Source organism: Catharus ustulatus, chromosome 2 (genome assembly GCF_009819885.2).
Source record: "Catharus ustulatus isolate bCatUst1 chromosome 2, bCatUst1.pri.v2, whole genome shotgun sequence".
Classification (NCBI taxonomy): Eukaryota; Metazoa; Chordata; class Aves; order Passeriformes; family Turdidae; genus Catharus; species Catharus ustulatus.
In genome coordinates, this window is record NC_046222.1 from 45,764,519 (window position 1) to 45,787,374 (window position 22,856).

At 38.3% G+C, this 22,856-nt stretch overlaps 1 protein-coding gene across 1 annotated transcript in view; it reads right to left on the reverse strand.

Annotated features, from left to right (window-relative positions):
* Window positions 1-22,856, reverse strand: part of GUCY1A2 (guanylate cyclase 1 soluble subunit alpha 2) — a 141,316-nt gene that overhangs the window by 64,592 nt on the left and 53,868 nt on the right. The window contains exon 5 of the mRNA XM_033085904.1: window positions 1,246-1,731. Within this exon, the coding sequence (XP_032941795.1) occupies window positions 1,246-1,731 (486 nt within the window). The remainder of the gene's footprint in view (window positions 1-1,245; window positions 1,732-22,856) is intronic.

Consider the following 22,856-nt stretch of genomic DNA (forward strand, 5'->3'; position numbering starts at 1 on the left):
CACTCACCATCAGGACAGTATCACCATAACAATTTTCAAATGAGGGCTGCTACCTTCCACGGCATTCATGTCCCAAGATGGCCTTTTGCTTCTAAGCATTAGCAAAATAAATCCCTAAACCAGGAATTCCAAACTTCTTTACAGTATGCTTGTTTACTTTGGTAAACTGCCCTACCAACCTTTAGCTATACCATTTTCAGTTCTATCTGTGGTACATGGTAACTTTTCAGCCATGATTACTATTTAAGTGGGTAGTAATTATTTTTCAATTCCTTTTAAAGTGCATTAAAGACTAGAAATGAAAGGAGTAGGACACTTGTGAGACTTTTTCTCCACAGTCTATCAAAAAATACTAAATGAAATAGTTCAAAAACTACTAGTTTGCAAACCTCAGGCATATAATAAAATCAATATATAATTTTACAACCACATCTCTTTTCTCTTGTGCATTAACATATAAAAAGAAACTTGCTCTATTTCTTCTATCACAAAATTAAAGGTATTCTGTATACAAAACTGTCTGTAGGTTTCACAGGATAATTACGCTGCTAATATCTTCAGCGCATTTATTAAATTCTACCTCTCCTGTTTTTTCTCTCAAATACATACTGGACACCAAATCCAGTTAAGAAAAGTGAAGACGAGTTCTCTAATGGGACCAACATGTGTGACATTTCCTTTAGAGCTTGGCACACCAGTGCCATGTCCCATTCATTACATTTACTATGAACAGACATCTCCTGTCCTCTTCCTGTTTTTCAGTGGAAGCTGCAGTTTCTTATATTAACTTTTTTTGGAGAATGCTCAGCTCCTTATGGAAAATTTTAGTTCTTTCAAAGGAAAGATAAATGCCTAAACCCTAAACTATTCAAGTTGAAAGTGAGTGCCTCCCAGGAGCTGCAGTTTGGGTTAGGATTCATCACTGTGCACTTTTTCATCTTAGGATGCTGAAGCTGATGTGTCATCTAAAGGAAACCAGGCTATAATACAGGAGATATATATTTCTATAAGAAAGTGGGAATATGAGGCCTGTATTCCCATGGGAGTACCATGATGGCAGTTCACATTGAAGCATTTGAGTTTCAATGGTCGTATTTCAGATCTGGGGTTTTTTTTGCACATAAAACAAAAATATTGCATCCATATTTTTCTAAGGAATGTCTGCAATTTAGGAAGGAAGCTACTGGGATTTTTTTCTACCTCCGTTTCAGTTCTCTTTTGCTAGGTTAGGACTCGAGGTATTACCTTGTAGATGTCAAGGAATCCACACTGGTGGTCGAAGCGCGTGTAGAGCTCGTTGAGCATGCTGATGACCTGCATGGGCGTGCACTGAGCACAGATGGCAGTGAAGCCAACAATGTCCGAGAAGAGCATGGTGACATCGTCAAACTTCCTGGCCTGGACCTGCTGCCCCTGCCACAGCTGCTGAGCCACCTCTTCAGGGAAAATAGAAATAAGGAGATCTACTGTCTTCTTCTTCTCCTCTTCCAGGGCTTGGTGTGTACATTCTAGCGTTGCCTTCAGTTTGTCCATGCGTTTTTTCAAGCCGTCCTGCGCCTTTGCTTGCTCCCCGACCAATATGACATCACGAGTAGCATCATGGATAGGTATGTCTGAAAGGTGGAGGCCTCGGCCCATCAGCTCATCCAGCTTGTCCACACAGGGAGAACCCAGGAACAATATTGAGTTTGATTCTGGCACATGAATCATTTGTCCTTTAATCTCCATCACCTTTAAATTGAAAAAAAAAAGAGTTTAGACAAGGGGAAAAATCAGCTTATAGATGTAGATCCTCATTCTACTTTCTCCATCTTTTCAGCTAAAACAATTAACTGCAGCCTTTTATACAGAAGCTTTTTGCACTCACCTAATCAAGTAATGGGACTCATAATCTGCTCACCAAATTGAGTCAGAAAATAACCTAAACTGACACAAAAGTATTCCCACATCAGATGTTGGATTTTATCTGCATCCAATTAAATAAGAAAGCAATAACATGTATTCTCAGAGTGCTGTCTAAATAATGCTCCTAGAATGTACCTGGCCTTACAAGCAAATTTCAGAGTTGTTCTCTCTCTGTTACTTAGCTATAAATTACAAAAAGCAAAAAAGTAAAGAAAAATTGCAGCTGTCTGAAAGCACAGTGAAATGAAGTGCCTTCTGTTCTTTTTCAGCAAAATATCTAATACAAGGCAATTGTGGCCATTTTATAGAGGAATCAAATAAAAATAGATGTGATAAACAGCTCTATAAAATAAGAAATGGCATGGAAATATTGTACTAGTCCTCCTGTTTCCTGTTTTCCTTCTCATACATGCAGCAGAGTTGAAGGTTGACACTCAGAGTCTGCAGATTTCTTGGTAATAGAGATTAATCCAATTTCTATTTGTGGAACAGCAGAAGGTACAATAGGGAAGGAGCATCAGCTGGTTCCTCGCACTGATTTATAGTTTTCACATTTTTGCCTGTTAAATGGCTAGATGCTTTGAGCACTGTCCAAGTGTTGATATTAGTGGGGCTGTGGATTGTTACCTCTTGCTCCATGATGGCTGTCGAGGACAAAACTACTAGACTAAAATGGACGTTGAAAACTAAATTAAATCAAACACACTGTATCTCTTTGTAAACAGAGCTTGCCACAACCTCTGTCACAACAAACAACTCCATTAATGTTTCTATTCCAGGACTGCACAAAGACCAGGACAATACCATGCTAGGTGATCTAAAATACCCACAGACCTTACCCTAAGGATCTCATAGTCAATACAGGCACAACACACAAACCTTGTCCAATCTAAGCAGTGTTAGGCACCATAATGCCTTGTATCTGTGTTTTCTATTCCACACAATCTCATGAAATGAAAAGGCCTCCTCCAGTCACCATTTCTTTCACCATGTAGGCATTTGCTTGCTGTCACATGATTCACTTATAATTTAATTCTCCTACCATCCATAATTCTACCAAGCAAAATAGAAAAACCTCCGTCAGGGAATCCAGAGGTGTCTATAATAATGATGTGATTTAAGTGCCCAGTGGCCTGAAAGCTCCTGCTGAGGTGACACGCATGCTACATGGTACTTCCATGTTTGGCAGAGATTTTAGGAAGCTCCTCCTTCTATTAGTTTTTTTTTTACATCAGGTAATATGCTGTCATTGCAGACTCTATGGCAACGTGGGAATTGAGCCCATCCTGTCCCTATTGCCCTCTGCCTTCTCTGCTAGCAACCTAACATGCAGCTTTTGATGTCAGCCAGGGAACTCAGCAAGTGAAAATAAATGCAAGTCATTAAAATTGTCAAATTTTCTAATTTATGTTCCTGCACACCTACCAATATTTACATTTCTAAGCTTTGCTTCCTCAGCTTCACTCTGGGACATCCATCTCGGTGAGAAAGCCAGTCAGCTGCCGACATGAGCCAATTTAATGCTCCATGGCTAAGTGCTCTTTTCCTACTTTTGAAACATGGCTCCCTGGGAAATAGGATGCTTTCTTCATGCATGCAGCCTCATGCTTTCAACAGAGCACATGCAAAATCGTTTTAACTCCAAAGAACAAGTTACCGAGTATGCCAAGTATGAAATACATGGTACAGCATTTCTAAATTCTCTTCCTACTTCACTCCCCTGTGCCAGAGAGTTTTCTGTTTGTAGAATTTCACTCTTGCACAAAATAAAAGTATCTCATATTATCACTTGTCTCTTCCATCTCCAGGTGAAAACAGGGCGTTTTCAGCTCTGGAGGAGACCCTGGCTGAGCCAGCCCAGCCTGGGGTTGAGCTGCTTGTCAGCAAGGCAAGGCACCTGGCTTGGAGTTGTGTTTCTCCTGCTGACCTGCTGTGAGACTAGAAGAAAATCAATGCATCCCCCTGCACTCCCACTTTGCCTCTGTCAATTTGAGGTGTTAAACTCCTTGATGTGATCTCTGTCTGTGTTAATATATTGTGCCAACCTTCCCTGGGTGGACTTTTCTCAGGGAACTGATTGAGTAAATAATGTACTAAACAGGCACTCTGGAGTCCTCTGCTCCGTTTCTGAGTAACCCCAGGCAAATTACCAACCCTGACTTCTTATTTGGCCTTTCAGCACAGCAGGAACCATGCTATTGACCACCCTGTAACACACTTTGAGACTCATGTGTGAAAAGCAATAAAAGACAGTCCTGTAAAATGCCTAACTAATAATAACCAAGTGAGCTGACCCCCTGCTTCAACAAGGTTGAGTTTTCCCACAGCATTTTTAGAAACTTTTGCAAAGATATTCTCCCTACACAACTGATTAGCTTCCTAAAACTGTCAAAGGTTCAGTGATATTTCAGCTTTATCCCCTGAATATCATTATCACTTGTTCTGCTTAACAGGAATTGTTGATGTTTCCTATCACATCTTTTGTGTTATATTAGTGTTTCTGTCATCCTGCTCTCTCTTGACGACTGATGGATGTTTTAGAAAATGGCCTGCCAGTCTCTTCAAGTTGCCAAATCAGGGAACAGGACAGCAGACAAAAAACTGCCCTATCTTTCCTGGGGACAAACACTAAGATCCTGTACAGAACAATAGAGAAGGGTTAAGACTGCATCATTCTTGCCAGTTTTGGCAAAGCCCTTTCCTTTCCAAAGAAGTTTCAGAGATGATTCAGACACTTTCTATCAGACTTCAGTCTGCAACTGTGATCCAGCATGACCTCCATCTCTTTTCTTTGACTTCTCTCGCTTCTTATATTCTTCTTTGTATCTTAAAATATAGCTGATGTTACAGGATATCAGGTTTGCCTGAAGCTTGCCATAGTAAGTCACACTTCTGGGCACCTCCCCAAAGCTTTACATGTGGACCATAAGCCTACACGCAATCAGGGTAGCATCATCCATCTTTCTTGTAAGCAGGGAAAGACTGAAACATTTGTGTCATCAGTTGTATTTCATTACTGTTACATTTCATTGCCTTCCTGTCTCATTAATTCTAGTCTCACTGAATAAAACGAGAATAATTCTACCATTTTAGAGGACATTCTCCTGATTTACAGTGGTGTAAGAGAACATTTTGAAAAGAGCAATTATATATCATATTTTACAGTCTTATGTTGCAGTGAATGACAGTGAAGCCTAAGTAGCTCCAGGACGAAAAAAAAGAAACCTGTCGTTGAATTTTACTTCCACTGTAAACCCAGGGCAAAGAAAGGGAGCAAACAGATCCTGATTCTAAGGAACTCCTTCAGCCTCTCTCCCCAGAGACCCAGCTCAGAAGTACTGACAGATTCTAAAGCTGCTTTGGAGAACATGGAGAGTCTCCTGCTGAGCAGTGCCTCACCAGCTACTTCATCAGGTGCACAATATCCAACCCTCTGCATAGTCTGGATGCAAGCCACCCCAGGACCAAAAAGCTTATGAATCAAATGCCAAATCCACTGCTTAATCTTTAAGGAAAAGCACAAGGAAAAGCTTTACTGGCTGCACCGAGAGAGGATAGTACTCCACACAAAGATGTGTGTTTTGGAATAGTGACTGAGAGAAAGTGCACACATGTCCTCAAAAAGATTAGGGAAATATGGGATTATTTCCTTGAGAAATAACTGGGGGGTTAAAAAGGATTTTCTTTCTAATTGGCAAGACCTTTTCTGCAGCCTCTGCAATCCACAAATTTCAGTGGAGCTGCTCCTTTGATTTTGATCAGTGCATAAACCCTCCCAAACTGTATTTATAGTCTTCTTTTTTTAGTTTTATTTATTGGGATTAGGTTAGAAACTTACAGTGCTAGGCCACACTTTCATACACTGTTGTACATGCATATTTGAACTCATACAATGAATAAATTCAGGAAGAGAAAACAAAGCTGCTTCCTTATCATATTTATTTAGAGGATGGAAATGGGGCAAAATCAGCTTGAACCTGAACACCATCACCATCACCACTTCAAGGTACAAAGAGTATAGGGTGACTTTCAGAAAGGAGGTCCAGTTGCTAACCTAAATTTTAAAACAACTGAACTTCTCTGAATGTCCTATAGGCTACATGGCAGTGTCTCAGGAACATTTACAGAATGGTATTTTGTATATTTGAGCAGTTAGAGGCTATGGGGATTTTGTGAACACTGGACAAGGCAACAATACACTTGCAGAAAGAAATGTAATTACTTTCTTGCTATGTTTCCATGAAGGAAACATCTAGAAGGGCTGAAAGTATGATGGACAACACTGGAATTAAAAAAAAAATCTGTTAAATAAATTGGAAAGATGGGCTAAAGCTGGAATTCAAAACAAGGGCAAAAAATATGTTTAGGGAGAAATTAATCAAGTGCAAAAAGTACAGGCAGGCTAACTGCTCCTAAGAAGATGGCCCAGAGTGCACAGAGGGGAACAAATGAACATAAGCCAACATGTCATGCTGTCACTTAAAAAGAAAACACTGTACAGGAGTATATAAACAAAAATACAGCTTGCAAACTACCAAAGTAATCGTTATGCTATGACCATCAATTTTCAGAGTAGAGTAAGTCAGAGCCAGCAGAACTAGCTATAAAGATTCATAAAAATAAGAAAAAATCATATTCTAATGAAACCGTGATTTTCAATTTTATCTGTAGACAAAAATAACAAAATACAATCTTCCATTACACCCATGTTTTATTGAAAAAAGAAACTAAGAGAAATACATATCATCGCCACAGAAATGAAAAATAACATTTCAATTGATGCCTGATACAATTGAATAAACCAGACAAGGTTTGCTCAGCACAACTCAGGATGTGCTTGGGTTCTTGTGAAATTGTAACACTCAGCATTTGCCTGCAAGTTTGTATTTCCAGCTCACTGCATTGTCAAAAGAATATTATTCCACACTGCAGCACAGTGACTGTTAAAAATTTCTCCTTATTTATAGCAAACCCTGGAGTGTTTCATAACATGCAACAGTCTTCAGACCAAAGTGACCAAATGTAACATTTTCTGTATGTCACAGAAACCTCACAAACCCAGACTGGCAGCAAAAATATTGTACCTTTAGGAAATCCAAAATTTTGATGGGAATAAATTCATTTTCTATAATGAGAAGAGAGAGAGAAAGAGATAATGAGAGAAACATTAATATCTTTCAGCTTAAACTTGGACCTCTAAAATAATTTATTAGTATCAAAAGAGTAAGTGTGGGAGATTAAAAGCGAACAAATTAGGGTTAGATAGGATCTGCTCCACAAGAAGCTCTACAAGAAGGTATGCATCATTTAGCAAAACCATGGAGCCACCTGTAAGGACATGTGTAAAGGGGAAGGAGAAGAGGTAGAGGATTTGACTCTATCCTTACCACATTAGTCTGCCAAACCAGCTAGATAAACAAAAGGCAACAGTGGATTCCACCTGAAAAAGGTCACGACAATTTGCAGTTTACCTTTTCCTGCTTTGAGACACAGAAATTGCTTTTAGAATGGTACTCCTGACTGCTACTTGGATAAGTCCAAGAGAAATAAAACAATAATTGTGGAATAAAACAATAAAACACAAATTGTGGAATAAAAACAATGGGGAAAGGATTCCTTCAACAGAACACCTACAGCAAAGAGCCAGAATTCAGCCCCATGTCCTCCTTCCCTTACAGATGCTCTCAAGCAGAGAAGTGGCTGAACTCAACACGGTAGAAGATGGCATGGGCAAAACTAGACAGGTGCTAAAACAAGAAGAAACTCACCAATGCCACCAAGACAACTTCAAAATCCCTTTGAACACCAACACAACAAGAACAGATTGAATTTTTTTCATTAATAAGTATATTCATATACCTAAACACGACCTGTGTGAGTCCCAAAGGCACCATTGGCCTGACAATAGCTACCCAGTCTCCCAGGACACCCCTGGCCCTGTCCAGGGCCCTGGAGCCAACATCACCCTCTTGGGTTGTCAGTCCTGCCTCAGTGATTTTACCTAAAACACCCATCAGCCAACGAGCATCTGGACAATGGTCTTGGCCATATGGTCTAGTTTTAGGTAGTCCTGTGAGATGCAGGGAATAGACTTGATGAACCTCATAGGTCCCTTTCAACTGAAGCTATTCTATTATTTTATGATTTTCATTTTACTGCAAAATCTATTTCATCCCCTAAGATTGCTCTAGCATGCTAATCAAGGTTGCACACACCCTGATCTAGAGTTTTATGTTTCAACCATACACGTCTCTGCTACTTTATTAAAAGCCTTGTGCAGATATTCAGCTGCCCTTCTTACTCCAACAACACAGAGTTAAAAATGTGCAGTATCAGTGTTAAAATGAGTATGCTTTGGTCAAGAGCAGAGAAGTGGAAACAATTTTCAGAGACATGTTCATTTGTTTAGAATCACGGAATCGCAGAATGATGTAGGCTGGAAGAGGCAATAAAGATCATCAAGTTCCAGCCCCCCTACCACAGGCAGGGACATATTCCTCTTTATTCAGGGCCCCATCCAGCCTGGCCTAGGAGAATTCCAGGGATGGGGCATCCACAGACACTGGGCAACAAGCTCAAGGTCTGTGAACTGTGAAAATGGTGGTAGCAATAAACATGCTCCAAGCCACACACTTGCATTAATTTTGCATTTCAACCAAAGCAAAATGCATTTTTGTACTTAGGATCCCACCACAGCTTAATTCCAATCAAAGTATAAAGGAAATTTCCCATATTTAATATTCTCTCTCTATGAAAGACAAATGAAACAGATTATATTTCCAAATAATGTTTGTGAAACATCTGTATAAAATAAATTATATATATACATGTACATTTACATGATCAAATCTCTAATTATCTCATGCCTGTGAAAACCTTTATAAATGATAAATATTATGTGTCAGTTTGTTTAAGACAGATATTTTTTATTTATTTCTGTCAATGTCAACCAAGCAAGATTATGGAGGAATGTGTCAGCACACTGAAGGGAGTGGAGATGTTGCTGTTTTCCACAGTGTTGCTCCTTTTTGGATTAGTTCCTACTGCATTCAGCCCCAGATTTGCGCAGGTGCATGAATGAGTCTTTAACCTAATCTTTCCCCTAGTAGTGTTCACCTCCTAACAACAACTTCTTTGAACATGATCTGTCCCAGCTGCCTACTAGCAGAAAGCACTCTTACTTATGTGATATTTCTTGCTAGGTGCTTTTCTTTCTCAGATTCAGGCTCACTTGTTTCTTTGCGGAAATTGCATTTTAGCAAAAAGCAGTGAAATGGTTAAATAAGTGCATATGTTTATTCATGAAAACAGTAGGCAAGGAGCAGCAGAAGCAGCTTTCCCCTTTGATCTGTGAGAACAGATATATATAGCAACCATTAGGAGATATGACATTTCACCACCAACCTAGGTATCTTAAAATTCCTATGATTCAAAGAACTCTTAGCCCATGCATTAGCTAGCTTGCAGAATTTTTCACCTTTAGGGCTTAGAGAATCCGACTCTTTCCCTAATTCATCTTAAGTATATAAATCTGCTCAAAATTCCTGCCAGAACCACACCAAGGAAACTGATGAGAATTGGAGTCCTCTGTTGGTATTTTTACTTTGCTTTGATTTTTACTACCCCATATATCAAGTAATTTTGCAGCTTTGATAAAAGACTATCATTAGAATTTGACATTGGGATTAATAAATTTTGGTCTCTTGGTGCAGTATAAATTTTCAGAACATGAAGAGAAGAAATTTCTTCTTTTCCCAGTCCAATCATTCTTAAGTTAGATATAATAAGAAAGACCCATTCTACCTCTCACTTAAGTAATTGTAAATACATCAAGCTGATTTTAGTGAGAACTGCAACAGGCCTTTAAAATTATATTTCCTCTATATTTCTTAAAAAGGTTGAATTTCTTTTAGTGTGTTCAACATAATCCCCTACATCATTAGGAGACCTTTCATCCATAACCTGCTGTAAGTAGGATATTTGAGAGGTACCAATAAAAGACAGTCTTCATGTGGAGTCTCTTCCACACTGCGTTAATGAATTTGGGAAAAATGCATTGGCCTGTTTTAGTAGTCTCAGGTTAAGGTGTCTTTTCCACGAAAATTTCACGATTATAAGCCGCACCATTTTGACTAAAATTTTGCTCCCAAACCAGAAGTGCAGCTTACATTCAGGAGCGGCTTATATGTGAACAAATTTTGGAAATTTCCCAACCAGGAAGTCCGAGCCAGCAGTAGCCCCGAGTCAAGGCGGAGCCAGCTCGGCCCCGGGCAGAGGCAGGGCAGTGGCACCGGCTGGGCACACCCCTCTCCCTCCTCCAGGCGGCACCGGCCGGACACATCACTCCCCTGCCTCCCAGCGGCAGCGGCAAGCGGGGCTGGGGCCGCTCCCTGGCAGTCACCCCGAGCAGGGACAAGCCAGTAAATCCCATGATCCCGCGATTCTGTTACTATTTGGCAACTACGTGAAAGTTGCACGCGGATCCTCACTGCAAACAGAAGTGCGGCTTACAATCCGGTGCGGCTTATTTATGGAGGAAAAACGAAACGTTGCCGACACCCCGGAAGTGCGGCTTATAATCAGTGCAGCTTGTAATCGTGAAATTACTGTACTTATTTTACAACCCATCAAAAAATGAAAAGCAAATGAAAACATTAAAATTCCTTTAACTCAACTATAAATAGAACATAGTGTGAGAGGGAACAGTCAGATGTACTGAATATTCACATTTCTGTGCACATTAAAGTATCTGTTTAGCTTCCATTTTATTTGCTGCACATAACTGATTTTTCCTTGATATGGTAATAAAGAAAATGAAAAAAATCCGTTGGAGGTGCTATTTTAAAACTAAAACATGGTCAGTCTCTATTGCCTTGACTTTTCTAGCACAAATTGAAGAAAGCAGTTAAGCAAGCTGTTTCAATGACACAGACTGATAAGAAATAAGATGTTCCCAGGGTCTCAGCTGCTCCCCATTGCTACATGGGGGCCCCCAAAGCCTGGAGGGAGCGTAGTGGGATGGGGCAAGTGTGAGTGTGGATGGAAACGGGAGACACAGCCTTTACAGCAAAGAACAATAGAAGTGATCAGTCCAAAAATATTGAGAACTGCTGCCTCACTCAGCTTGCAGAGACCTGTCCTTGGGTACCTCAGGGTGCTGTGCACAGCTTCTCAGGACTGTCTGTGGGTAGGCAAATCACAAGCCAGCCAGTCCCAGGAGCCCCAGGGCTGCCCTAGCAGTGGTCTGCCTGTCAGCTGAAGCACCCTGCCAAGAAGCAGAAAATATTGGCTCAGGCACAGCACCATGCTAACACAGCCACCTTGCTTCTGGAACATGGCCAGGGCAGCCTCAGAGGCTGAGTGGAGCTAATGAAAAGCTGTCTGTACACACATCCACAGGATCAACCCTAACCAATTCATAACCAATGCAAATACTGACCTGCAGCTAATTTGGAGATGTGAATTCCCTAAAGAGCAAAGCCTTTGATGAGTCTGTCCCTTTCTAGCATTTTGACTCTTACAATTCTTTTGAGTATTAAAGCCTTTAAGCCTAAAATCTGTATTTCAAAAGTCTGTTTTAAGACCTAGACACCTTTCAAAATTTCACACTTCAGGTATTTACTCCCTTTGCAAGAGTCAGAAGGTGGGGAAGAGGCAGGGAATTCAAGAGTGGTTAAGCCCAGGAAGAAGTCGCAGGGAAGGGTTTAAGATTAGGTTATAGTTATCATTATCCCACTCTGATTTGATTAGTAATAAAATAAACTAATTTCCCTAAGTCAAGTCTGTTCTGGCAGTAACTGGTGAGTGATCTCTCCCCATCCTTATCTTGACCCACAACTTTCTCTCCTCTCTGCAGCTGAGGAGGGGAGCCCTGCCTAAATTCTCCCATGAAAATGGTCCCATGAGAAGAGCTAAAAGGAAAACATTTTCTCTGTGGAAATTAGTGTACCTTATTTTCTTCAGGTTTTACCTGTAAATCTTCAGCCTTTTTGGCTGAAACTGTGCACTAAGTTTTATTGAGCATCTGTAATACATATGTTTTCTGAATTTTCATTTATTTGGGTTTACATAGCCTGTCATTGACTTATGCACTTCATTTACATGCACAGGCTCTCATAAGTGGTCTCCTCCTTCAGCACAAGTTAGGATCTACTTGGATTCAACAAGCAGTAAGAACCAGTGGAGTCACACACAGCTATGTGTTACGTTAAATTTTGCACTCATACCAGATATTGCTAGAGTGCTATAATGTCCTATAACACGTAGATTTTTCCTACACATTTACAGTGGAAATCCTCTATTCTCTGAACATTATCAGTTTATGTTTCGTAGTACACAAATTAACACAAATGCAAAATAATGAATCTTTCCCTAGTTTTCAAATATAACTTACTAGACACGGTGTCCTCCAGAATGCTTAATTTTTGTAATTGCATTGTTTTTCATAATATTTTAATAAAGTATTAAGACCATAGAGAACAATTAAAGGAATATTAAATATTACTGCATTATTAGGCTGATGATTCTATGAAATACAATACCAGTTGATGTACTGAGAATACAGAATATTGGACTTCTCAAGTGTGATCATATGATTTATTTCTAAAGTTAAAATAAGTTAAACTAATTTCTCAAATACTCTATTCTTGCACAATATTCCATAGTAATAATAATAATAATAATAATAATAATAATGTTTTTAAAAGACAGTAACATTTAGCAGTCCTTAATCACACTGCAACAGTCTTTTGATTTAAATCAATGGCATTATTCACAGATCAGTTGATTTCTTAAAAATAAGAAACTATTCTTATATGTGTCGAGGAAATGAGAGAAAATTATGATGATTACCAAGCTTCAGGGAAGAAGAAATGACACAGAAAAGCAGACTGATGATTACCTATTTCTGTGTTAAGAAACAAATTTTCTCACGAGATAGTAGGAGATCTTCTGTTTAAGCAAATTTTCCTATTGCTTTCGAAATGCATGGCTCTCCGGAAGGGATGCTCCTGAGCTACAGCAATGAAAAAGCCTACTCTGAAGTCATTTGGAATTAATGGGGAGGTTGTTTTGGACAGTAGCACACTCTAGGACACAGGGTCACAAAAATGTGGAAAATCCCTCCTTTCTCAAACCACCAAAATACGTTCACCTTTTATTGCAGCACACAAAACATTCTAGGTCATATCTACCAATACATAAACATATATACTGCATCAGTGGAAATAAATAGAAAGTCTGGCACAAACAACTTTCTGATGACATCTGTGATTTGTCAGGCATTGCTAAACAGTGTAACTAGCCATTTTGCCCAATTTCTTCCCACACATGTTTGTGAAAGGAAATAACACCCTTTGCTCAACAAGAAAGAAAATAAGATATTGTTTATCAAAAGTCATTATGATGTATTAGTGACTTGTGAAAAGATGGAAGTATGAAACTTCTTTCTTTCCTTTCTCCTTTGGTTGATGGCCCCGTAGTGAACTGAAAACACCATTGTATTTCATACACATCAACCCAACTGAAGTATGTTAAATGATCACAGATTACCAAGGCATTTCAATTGCTTTTCAGCCCCCAGAGTAAAACTCTGACACAGTGAAATAAATGGATAAACAATGAACTTAACTGTGTAGAGATCTCCACTGCAGCTTTTTTCCTGTGCTCTGAAATTATACTATTTGGACATGGATGACCATATATATATAAAATACATTCTCTGCTTATTGCAAAGGTTCACAACATCTTAATGTTCATATTTCACAAAAGCAGTTAACAGTTGAAGTCAGGAGAAAAATGAAATCAAAGCTCATTCTGGTAAAGCTTCCCAGAGATCAGCTTCCATATGCTGTCTTGCTCACTTCAAATCACCAGATGCCGAAATTCTGCAAAGATCAATCAAATCTCAAGAGTTTCATGTGTGTAAATCAACAACATCAGGAAAACTGTCTTGGGCTCACACAAGAAGAAATTACAACAACATTGCTGTCTCACAGTGCCTTAGCATTTATTCTGTTTTATCAGGACATTCTCGTACAGAACTTAAAATTTCTGATTTTGTATTAAAAATCAGATCATACAAGTAATGAAAAATTTTGAAGAAGCAAGACTGTTTCAAATATTTTCATTTGTAACAGAATAAATCTTCCAGCAATAACCCAAGTAGTGAAATTAATCAATGAAACGACCTGCAAATTATTTCTTCTGGAGTCAGACTTCAAACTGGCAATATATCTGAGAAATTTATTTTAAACATTACTGTTTTTCATAGTTGGTGACAGTTTCATATTCAAAGCTGTTGTAGCCACACAGTTCCAACAATGCTGACTTTAGTAAGCTCTTCTATCACTCTCCCTAAGGTAAGACTGGGAGAAGGATTCTTAATAGCTACAGAAGACAGTAGCTGGTCAAAAATACCCTAGCAAAATATTTTTTTGTGTCAGAAAATGATAATTCAATGAAAGAAACATGTTTCACAGGTATACATTACTTAGGCCAAAGAATAAAGCAAGATATGTACCCATGTGGACTCAAATTCAAAACTCCTCAATCCTATGAGTAAATAAAGTAATAAAATATGAAAGTTGAAAAAGAATAAGAAAATTATATTTTCAGATATATCAAAACTTTCAGATTTAAGTTAGGTTCAGGTTATAAATATTTTAATTATATTTCACTTAGTGATATTTGGGATAAGAAGAATAGAAAAATCTCTGTCCTGATGAAACCCAGCAGCTGTCCAAACATCCATTTCAGATGAATTCTGGGCATACCTTTCCACTGAATATTCTTTATGTAACCTAGCTGACATTCTGCTAACAGAGACTGATTCTTTTGCTTAGGCTATCTAATGCCAAAGTGATTTCCCCCTCTTTGTCTTCATTTTGACTTCTGTACACCTCCACAGGTAAACTCAGACCATACTTTCCTTAGTTAGACCAGCAAAGGCTACATGCTGTGTTTTCTCACGCTGATGCTGCTGTGCTATTGCTCTCATTAAACAACCAATTCCATGAACAGCCTGTATTTGGCAAACACTATCAGCTTCACACATTTACTGATTAGCCAGGCTCAATTCCTTACACAGAAGTAATGATTTACCTATGCTTATTCATACATCAACCTTGGAATAGAATGTGGTCTTTTCAAAAAGGAGGTTAATAATGTACTTTTTACTGGCACTGTGATAACACTACAATTACAGCACTAGATTTGCTGTGTTAGTCTAATTTGTGGTCCTTCTATTCTCCTGCCCTCTGCCTACTATTAACCAACACCAGAAAGTCCAGACTGAGTCACCAAATGTAATTAGTGCTCAGGAGACATGTTTGCTTTTATGGGGGTTTTTCAAGTGATTTTAGGGCTTCATTTGGTTTTGCTGTTGTGTTGTGGGGTTTTTTTCCTAAGAGCTACCGTAAAGAAGTCTAAGCTGCTGCTGCTAGAGTTGAGGAGGAAGAGATCAGGATTCCAAACTGACCCAGCTAGAAAGCTAAATATCCCCACATGGGATGCTGATGACAAAGTCCCCATGGGAGCTCAGGGGCAGCAAAAGCAGAACTTCGCTCCCATTTAAGCAGCTTTGCTGTGAGAAGATCTAGGCTTTGTTTCAACACAGCTAATTTTTGGTGTTCTGTAATGTATTTTTTACTTAGCCATTAATTCCCTCCTCTTTCTCATAAAAACAGATGGAAAACTCTTTGATGGGATGACTGTCATTAGTCTTTGTTCTACAGTGGGAGTAAAAAGTTTTAATGCCTTCAGAGAATCTGGTTTCATCTCTTTGGTTACTGAATTTTCCAGGTGATCTGAGGCCATTTTCCAAGGACCTTCTCTGTCATACTTACTGGTAATCAACAACAATCTGCTATTTGTATCATCTGGCAAAAACATCTTTAATCTGAAAAGGGAGCTTGCTTTTCTAACACAGTTCAGACATTATACTTGTCCCTTTGGGCATACTAACCTACTGTGATTCCTGTTCTCCTTCTTCCAGATCATCCAAAATAAATGGTAGCACTTAAACTTAGCAAAATAAGACTAAATAAGAGTACAATGCTGTTTTTACATTTGATTTTAACATTTGATTCTTTTTTCTCTTCTTTATTTCTTCTCCTTAGTAAATTCTGGCTTTTGTCATAAACTTTGGCTAGTGACTTCAGGAAACATCATGTTCTCATTTTCAGTAGTATAAATGTAAAATAATTCCCACTGCAGCAATCCATCTTATCCCAAATGTGCAGCAATATAATAAAGTGGCACTTGATTTAGAGCTGCTTCCACAAATTGACAGTTCACTGGCATCAAACATCACGCTTTTTCATTTTTTCATGCAAAACCCAAAAAGAACAGCTTTTTTTCATAAGTTTCAATTTGGTTTTTCTTAGTTATTCTTAATGGTAAGCAGTCCAATAAATATACATATACTTGAGAATTCTGGCATTTTACAGGATTCTGCCACTTTCTACCAATTCCAACCACTTTTAGCAGATGGATCAGAAACTAAAACACGCAAGATCTGTTGAATCTATTCTATGTCTAGCCAGATATTCTGTTTTAATTCACTCTAAGTAAGTCTCATCTGTTCTCTAAAAGAATACAAGCTTCTAAAAGAAAGATGGGTATGTGTACTAGGAAAGAAAATAACACAAATAAACAAATGAACAAAGTGAGGAAATTATCAAAATTCTCAAAAGCACCTGCTTCTGCCAACCAAGATTGTAATTTTTAAGAGAAATTAAATTATAGGATGAAAAATCTCTTTCAAATACTTCATATTCAGCACCCATCATCACACCTGCATGTCTTAGTTCTCATATCCACTTTCTTTTTAACATTGCCAAGCACAGCTGAGACACAACATTACCCACAGTGTTGAGTGGATTCAGGCTGCCTCAAAGCAACAACTTTTTTTATGATGGATCAGATTGTGATGTAGTGTTACATTATTACACAAAAGTACTCCGGATGTCTGCTTCATGCTTACATTCTTTGTAGTATCTCATTTAACTAGTTAAATGTTCATAATAAGGTATATGAAAGCAAACAGTAGAAATGAAGTTTGCTTCATCCTTCCTCTTCCTCCACCCACTCATAAGGGGGGCAAAGACAGCCCTATTCATTTGAAAAAAAGAAGAAAAACTTAACAGAATAGATTATTATAGTAAATATGTTGAGAGTAAATATTTTTGTGTTTCAAATTCTATAAACTGCAATGTAATTTGGGGTCAGTAACATTCTTTTTCAGCAGGTATGAGTGTTTGTCTTATTCTGTTCTGCATGGAAGAGGAGTAGGTTCTACAAAGGAAAAAGCATATATTGCCTTTAAAAGAAATCAGAGTAAAAAAGTGATTCAATACAACAGAAGCTTCATCCTCATACAGCTAGGAGTCATTCCTTTCAATCTTGAATGATTCAAGACTATATTTAATTTGTTTTTCTTGTATTCCAGCATAATTCCTCCTTTTCTGGAACCTATGCAACATCAAGTGTAAACAGATACGCTACTAAAATGTAGTTTCTGACGCACATGTACAACCACATAACAAATCTAAACTTGGCTTGATCATCTTTTCTTGCCATGTCTTTGCAAAAAGACATCTTCCTAAAGCAGCCTCAGTAATTACTGACATCACGTGGAATAATTATGGACATTGAATCAAAACAAAAGGCAGTAGATTGCAATAATTTTAGATGGTAATGAATCTAACATTAGATTATCAGTACCCTAATGAGAACCAAGGTGGTTTGAAATGGCATGCTCAAATCAGAATTTAATTTTGTATTCCTTTTGTAAAGATGAGTAATTTAAACTTCCTGAATGTGTTATAATCTCTAAATGACATGGTGTAATGGCTCTTGCCTCACAAAAAATGTATCAGTCAGGACATACATACTAATTTATGTTGCACTAATTCTTGTGACACATACACAGGTGGAAAATAGATAGTTAAAATATACACACATACATATATAAATCTACCAAAATATAAAGGAGGTGCCAAGCACAAAAATAAATGACCCCTTTAGCTATTTTATATATCAGAACTTACACGAACAAAATTATCTTTTTCCCTCTTTTATTGTTTGAACATAGTCCAGATTTCCAAGCACAGTCTAAGCATGGTCCCTGCTGGTTTGGAAAAACTGCGGCAAAAATAAATATGTCAAAGGCCATATAAAAATTCATGCCAAAGAAGTCTTGGCACTAAAATGTAATAACTGAGATTGCCTGAGAGCTCCCAGATTATCAAAGCAACCACTCAAAACTGCTTTTCCATGAAGTTAAACAGTATAAGGCTCCTTCTAAGATTTTGTATTAAGGCTCTCCCATCTCCCTGGAAAAGACCATCTCCCTCCCTGTTTTCTTATAGCTGTATTACAGAACATTTTTTATCTCAATTATAACTTTTTTCAAGCTAAAATCCCATTCTCAATGAAGCTATGAGCACGTGAATTTTGTAAGATTCTGCTGTTATCTTCATAGTACTCTCATTAACTGTGAATTGACTCACATTCAAATTATGTGTTTTCTGATATTCTATCCAGAGCACGTTGAGGGTGCTATAAATAATAAACAGCACTTTGTGCACTTCCTACTTTAGCATCCAATCCTTCAAACTGTTACAATTCTATCAGCAACTTCTAGGACAGTTGAACAACAAAAAAGGAGCAATGGCTATTGATACATGTCACTTTGTTGCTATTTCTAAATCTGAGGATAAAAAACTAAAAGTTCCAGCCAAATAAAAACTCCCTTTTTTTGCAAGATACTGTACATTTCATCAGTTAGACCCTATGATATATTCCATCTGTTTCCATACTGAAAAAAAATCAATACTGGGAAAGTCTTATTGATAGCACCAATTATATAGTACATTGCCTCACTAACAAGAAACATGAATCCAACTGAGATAAATCCTTCTCTCACTTATACTGATCTTTGCAAAAATAAGCCCATTGAGTCAATGCAGTTAGACCAGATTTACAGCACAGTGACTGAAAGCAGAACTCTTTGCTGTCTTGGATGAGTGAAAGAGGATTTGGCAGGAGAAAAGAAACAATCATAAAGCAAATTCCAATTCTCTTCTTACTGAAGAAGCCTCTCTGACTTCAATAGAAACAGGATCAAGCCAGCATTCAAGCTTGATCAAAATGCTCTTTTTTTTAATCTAGCAATTATTGTCATGTTGTCGAGGAAAGAAAGCCAGCTATTAAAAGATTATAAATATTCAAAGGATAATTATAAAACACAATCTCTGGAGCCATAGAAAAGAACTAGTTATATTTATTTAAACTAAGTTTCTTTAAAAAAATTACTAATAAGAAAAAAAGCTGCCACAAGAAAAAAAACCCAAACTTTTCTGTTGGATGCTAATATTGTTGATATTTTTCATCTTGGCTGAACTCTGCAGGCAAATTTGTACTTAGCACATATAATAAAGCAAAAATAAGAAATTATATCATTACTGTTAGCCAACCATGTCCAATTTCACACTACTTGTCATCCAGCAGCGTATGCCTCTTGAATTAAAGAAATGAAGTTAATCTGGCATACCCTCTAGCGTGCCTTTTTGTCATAGGACAATGCTGAAGCCATCTATTCCACTAGTCAAGAGGTTTGAAAATCCAGAGGCTGTGGCACTTGTAGTTCAAACTGAATAGCCAAATTAAGGAGCTAGAGTGCATGAGAACATGGAAAATGTCTCCCAGCAGCCTGCCATTTGCAGACCAGAGTGCATGAAGGGACCCATGTTAAAGTGTACACTCTGATTTTATTGTAAACTCCCTTAGTTGGTTTGTTGCTACTGATTTACAGAACTGAACCAGCAGGCTGTTTTTCATCAACATACATTTTCCCTCCTTTCTTCAGAATGTGCAGCTTGAGAAGTGAGCTACACAAAGTCATTATCTCTGTTATCTCAATTATTACTGCTGGCTAGCCAGAAGGAGCCAAGAGCCAGCTCCAAAAGAAGGATTTAGACAACTTAACAGCACTGCAGCAGCCTTTCTGCCCAAGTCCTAAGCAGCAGGACTCACACAGCAGTCTGGGACACGTGGGCTCGCCGAGCATCCCCTGCTGACCCTAAACAAGCTGTAGGAGCCTGTGCCCATGCCCAGGGGTGCCCCAGCGGGGTCTGCAGCAGCCAGGCTCTGCTTGATTCTCTTCCCAGATCAGGGCTGTGATTTTAGTCTCCTCCAGCAGGTAAGGGCAGGTCAGGGCTGGCAGAGCCCCCTGTGCTATCTCCTGCCAGCCCACTGTCGTGAGAGGCACACTGGCACTGCTTCCGTGCGCGCTGAGGAAACCTCCCGTGGGCATGGGACACAGGACAGCAGAGGGAGATTTGGGCCATGGCATGGGTTAGGCAATGAAACTCTGCTTCTGAATTCACTAGTGAACCAGTTATCATGATCCTGGCTGTGAGGTAAATAAAACAAACTAAACAAATGGGCCTCTTCCTAGCTGATGGATCTAATTCTTCAAATGATTCAGTCTGAATCAACTCCCAAGCATGTCACTATTTTTCTCCCTTTGAGTCCCACCTAAATTTAAAATGCATTTCCTCAGAGTTAATCAGGATAATTCATCAAACTGGACTGCTAAAAAAGAAAATTAAAAACCTTGGGTAACTGTGCTTTTATGGTACCTTTAACAAATGTATTCCAGTTTTCTCCTCCAGAAGAAATCTGATATTTCTACAGAAAACAATAACCTCTGCTACTCCTATCAAGCCTAAATGGCTTTGTAATGCTATTATTGCAAAAATGTATTTTTTAAAATGTCACCATCATTAGGATTTGCTTAGAAAGTGAAGTATGCTGCAAATAAGTGTCTCGTTCCAGCTGCTGTTCACAGAAAATGAAACACGCCAGGTGGACAGTTTCCAAACATGCAGCAGTACTTGGTTCTGTCATTAATAATGAAGATTGACTGGGAATTTAAGCTTATCATTTGCTACTCGTAAAAAAAAATTGTATTATCTTTTCTGTAGGAAATAATTTAAATGTGTTCTAATCTGTCCAGTTGAGGAAAGAGTCAATACACCTCCTTTCTGTACCAAAAATATCTTTTGAGAAGAAACAGCATTATTTGTGGTCAAATCCTTGAAATCTGATATATTTGTGGCAATTAGTCTCTTTTCAGAGAACCACTTCAAGCATATTCCAACTTTCAAGAATGGACATAAATCATTAAATCTAACTGGCTGACTGATGGGTAGCAGTACTTGACTAAAATCAATACTAGAATGAAGAAAAGCCAACTGAAGCTAATTTATGGAAGTTCTACTCTTAGAAAATACATTTAAAGATCCAGCATGTTTTAAAATTTTCTAAAAAGCTCAATATCTTATCACAGAATCATAGAATCATCAAGTCTGGAATTGACCTCCAAGATGACGAAATGCATTAGTTGAATTATGAAACAAATGTCTTAGAAAGGGAACATGCATAGTCTAATTTTAATAATTTTAAAGGAATATAATGTTATTATATCAAAACATAGATTTATAATTGAATAAATAGATTCTTAAAACCCTAAACTGCTGACAAGCAGGGGGAAAAAAGGCAACAAAAACATGTAGATGACATTCAGGGAAAAAAAAGGCAACAAAAACATGTAGATGACATTCAGAATCTTGCACTGGAACTGTGCTGCTTTGCAGAAGTAAGATTTGTAAAATTACAACTCAGTAAATGTGAAACAAACTAATGGAGAAGAATATTCCTTAAAAAAAAAAACCAAAACCACAAAAAAAACCCCAGCAACTGTCCACTAATAGTGAATGCAAAAGGACACTTCTACAGTCATGAATATGACAAATTCCAAAATTCCAAATGCATGGTAAACCATCACCATCACGAGGTGTTATTTTATGACACAATCGTGTGTCTTACCATTTCACAGTGGAGCATCACCGCTTTTGGCATTGCTAATTGTATGAATCTGGGGGTCATACACAAATAACAATTCCTACATCTAATAAGCATGATGCAACAAAGCATAAAATGTGGGTATTAAATTTACTGGCTGACACATTTGCATTAATCGCATTTGACGTGTTCTGTGGTATTGCTCTTGGCTTCCTACTGCTGCTCCAAAAGAGCACAGGTCTCCCACACTTCCACCAGCCCTACAAGACCTTCTCATGTGCTGTAGGGCATCCCAGTCACACCAAATTAATTCAGAGTAGAAAACTGCATTGAGCCCCAGGTATCTGTTTTCCTGTGCACTGCCTGCGGAGATGTGTGTGCCTCAAGAAGATAACTGAAAAGCCTGTATGCTTAGCAGACAGACAGACAGACAGACTTTCTAGAACAGTAATAGAAGACTGGTAAATCTGAGATTTAAGAGTTTTCCTCTTTGCAGATACTCCAACAAGTTGTTTTCAGGATTCAAAACTATCTACTCAAAGAAAACCTTTAAAAATCAGTTTGTTAGTTAGTTCAAATGAACTAACTAGCTGCAACTTTCAAATTCACCTTGGAGGCTGCACAGAAAAGAATGAATAGTTTATGTAGGTCATAGCACAATAATTATGATTGAAACACTTAATTGTTTCAGTGAAATTGCAGATTCAGAGGCTGCTTATCTATTACAGTGTTTCAGTCTGGATCAAGATCTCACTTCAGAAGCACAGCCTGGCAGAGCAGGCTTAGAGACCAGACTGCTTTCCAGGAGTTTCCCTTCTGAACTCCACATTCCAAAGGGCAGCCAGCCCACAGGACCAGATGAGACCCAAACCCACAGAAATACAAATCATGTCAGTGCTGGGTATTTAACAGCTGCTGCTTTGCCCTCCAGGTCTGTTGCTAGCACTCAACAATGCTTGCTAGTGTGGACACAGTCAGCTCTCACGACTGCCTGGTTCTAATCCAATTTTTCTACAAAGTAAAATTGTTGAATAATTTTAGGAGCTAATTTTATGTAGGCTAATCTGTCCAACATGCCCTTT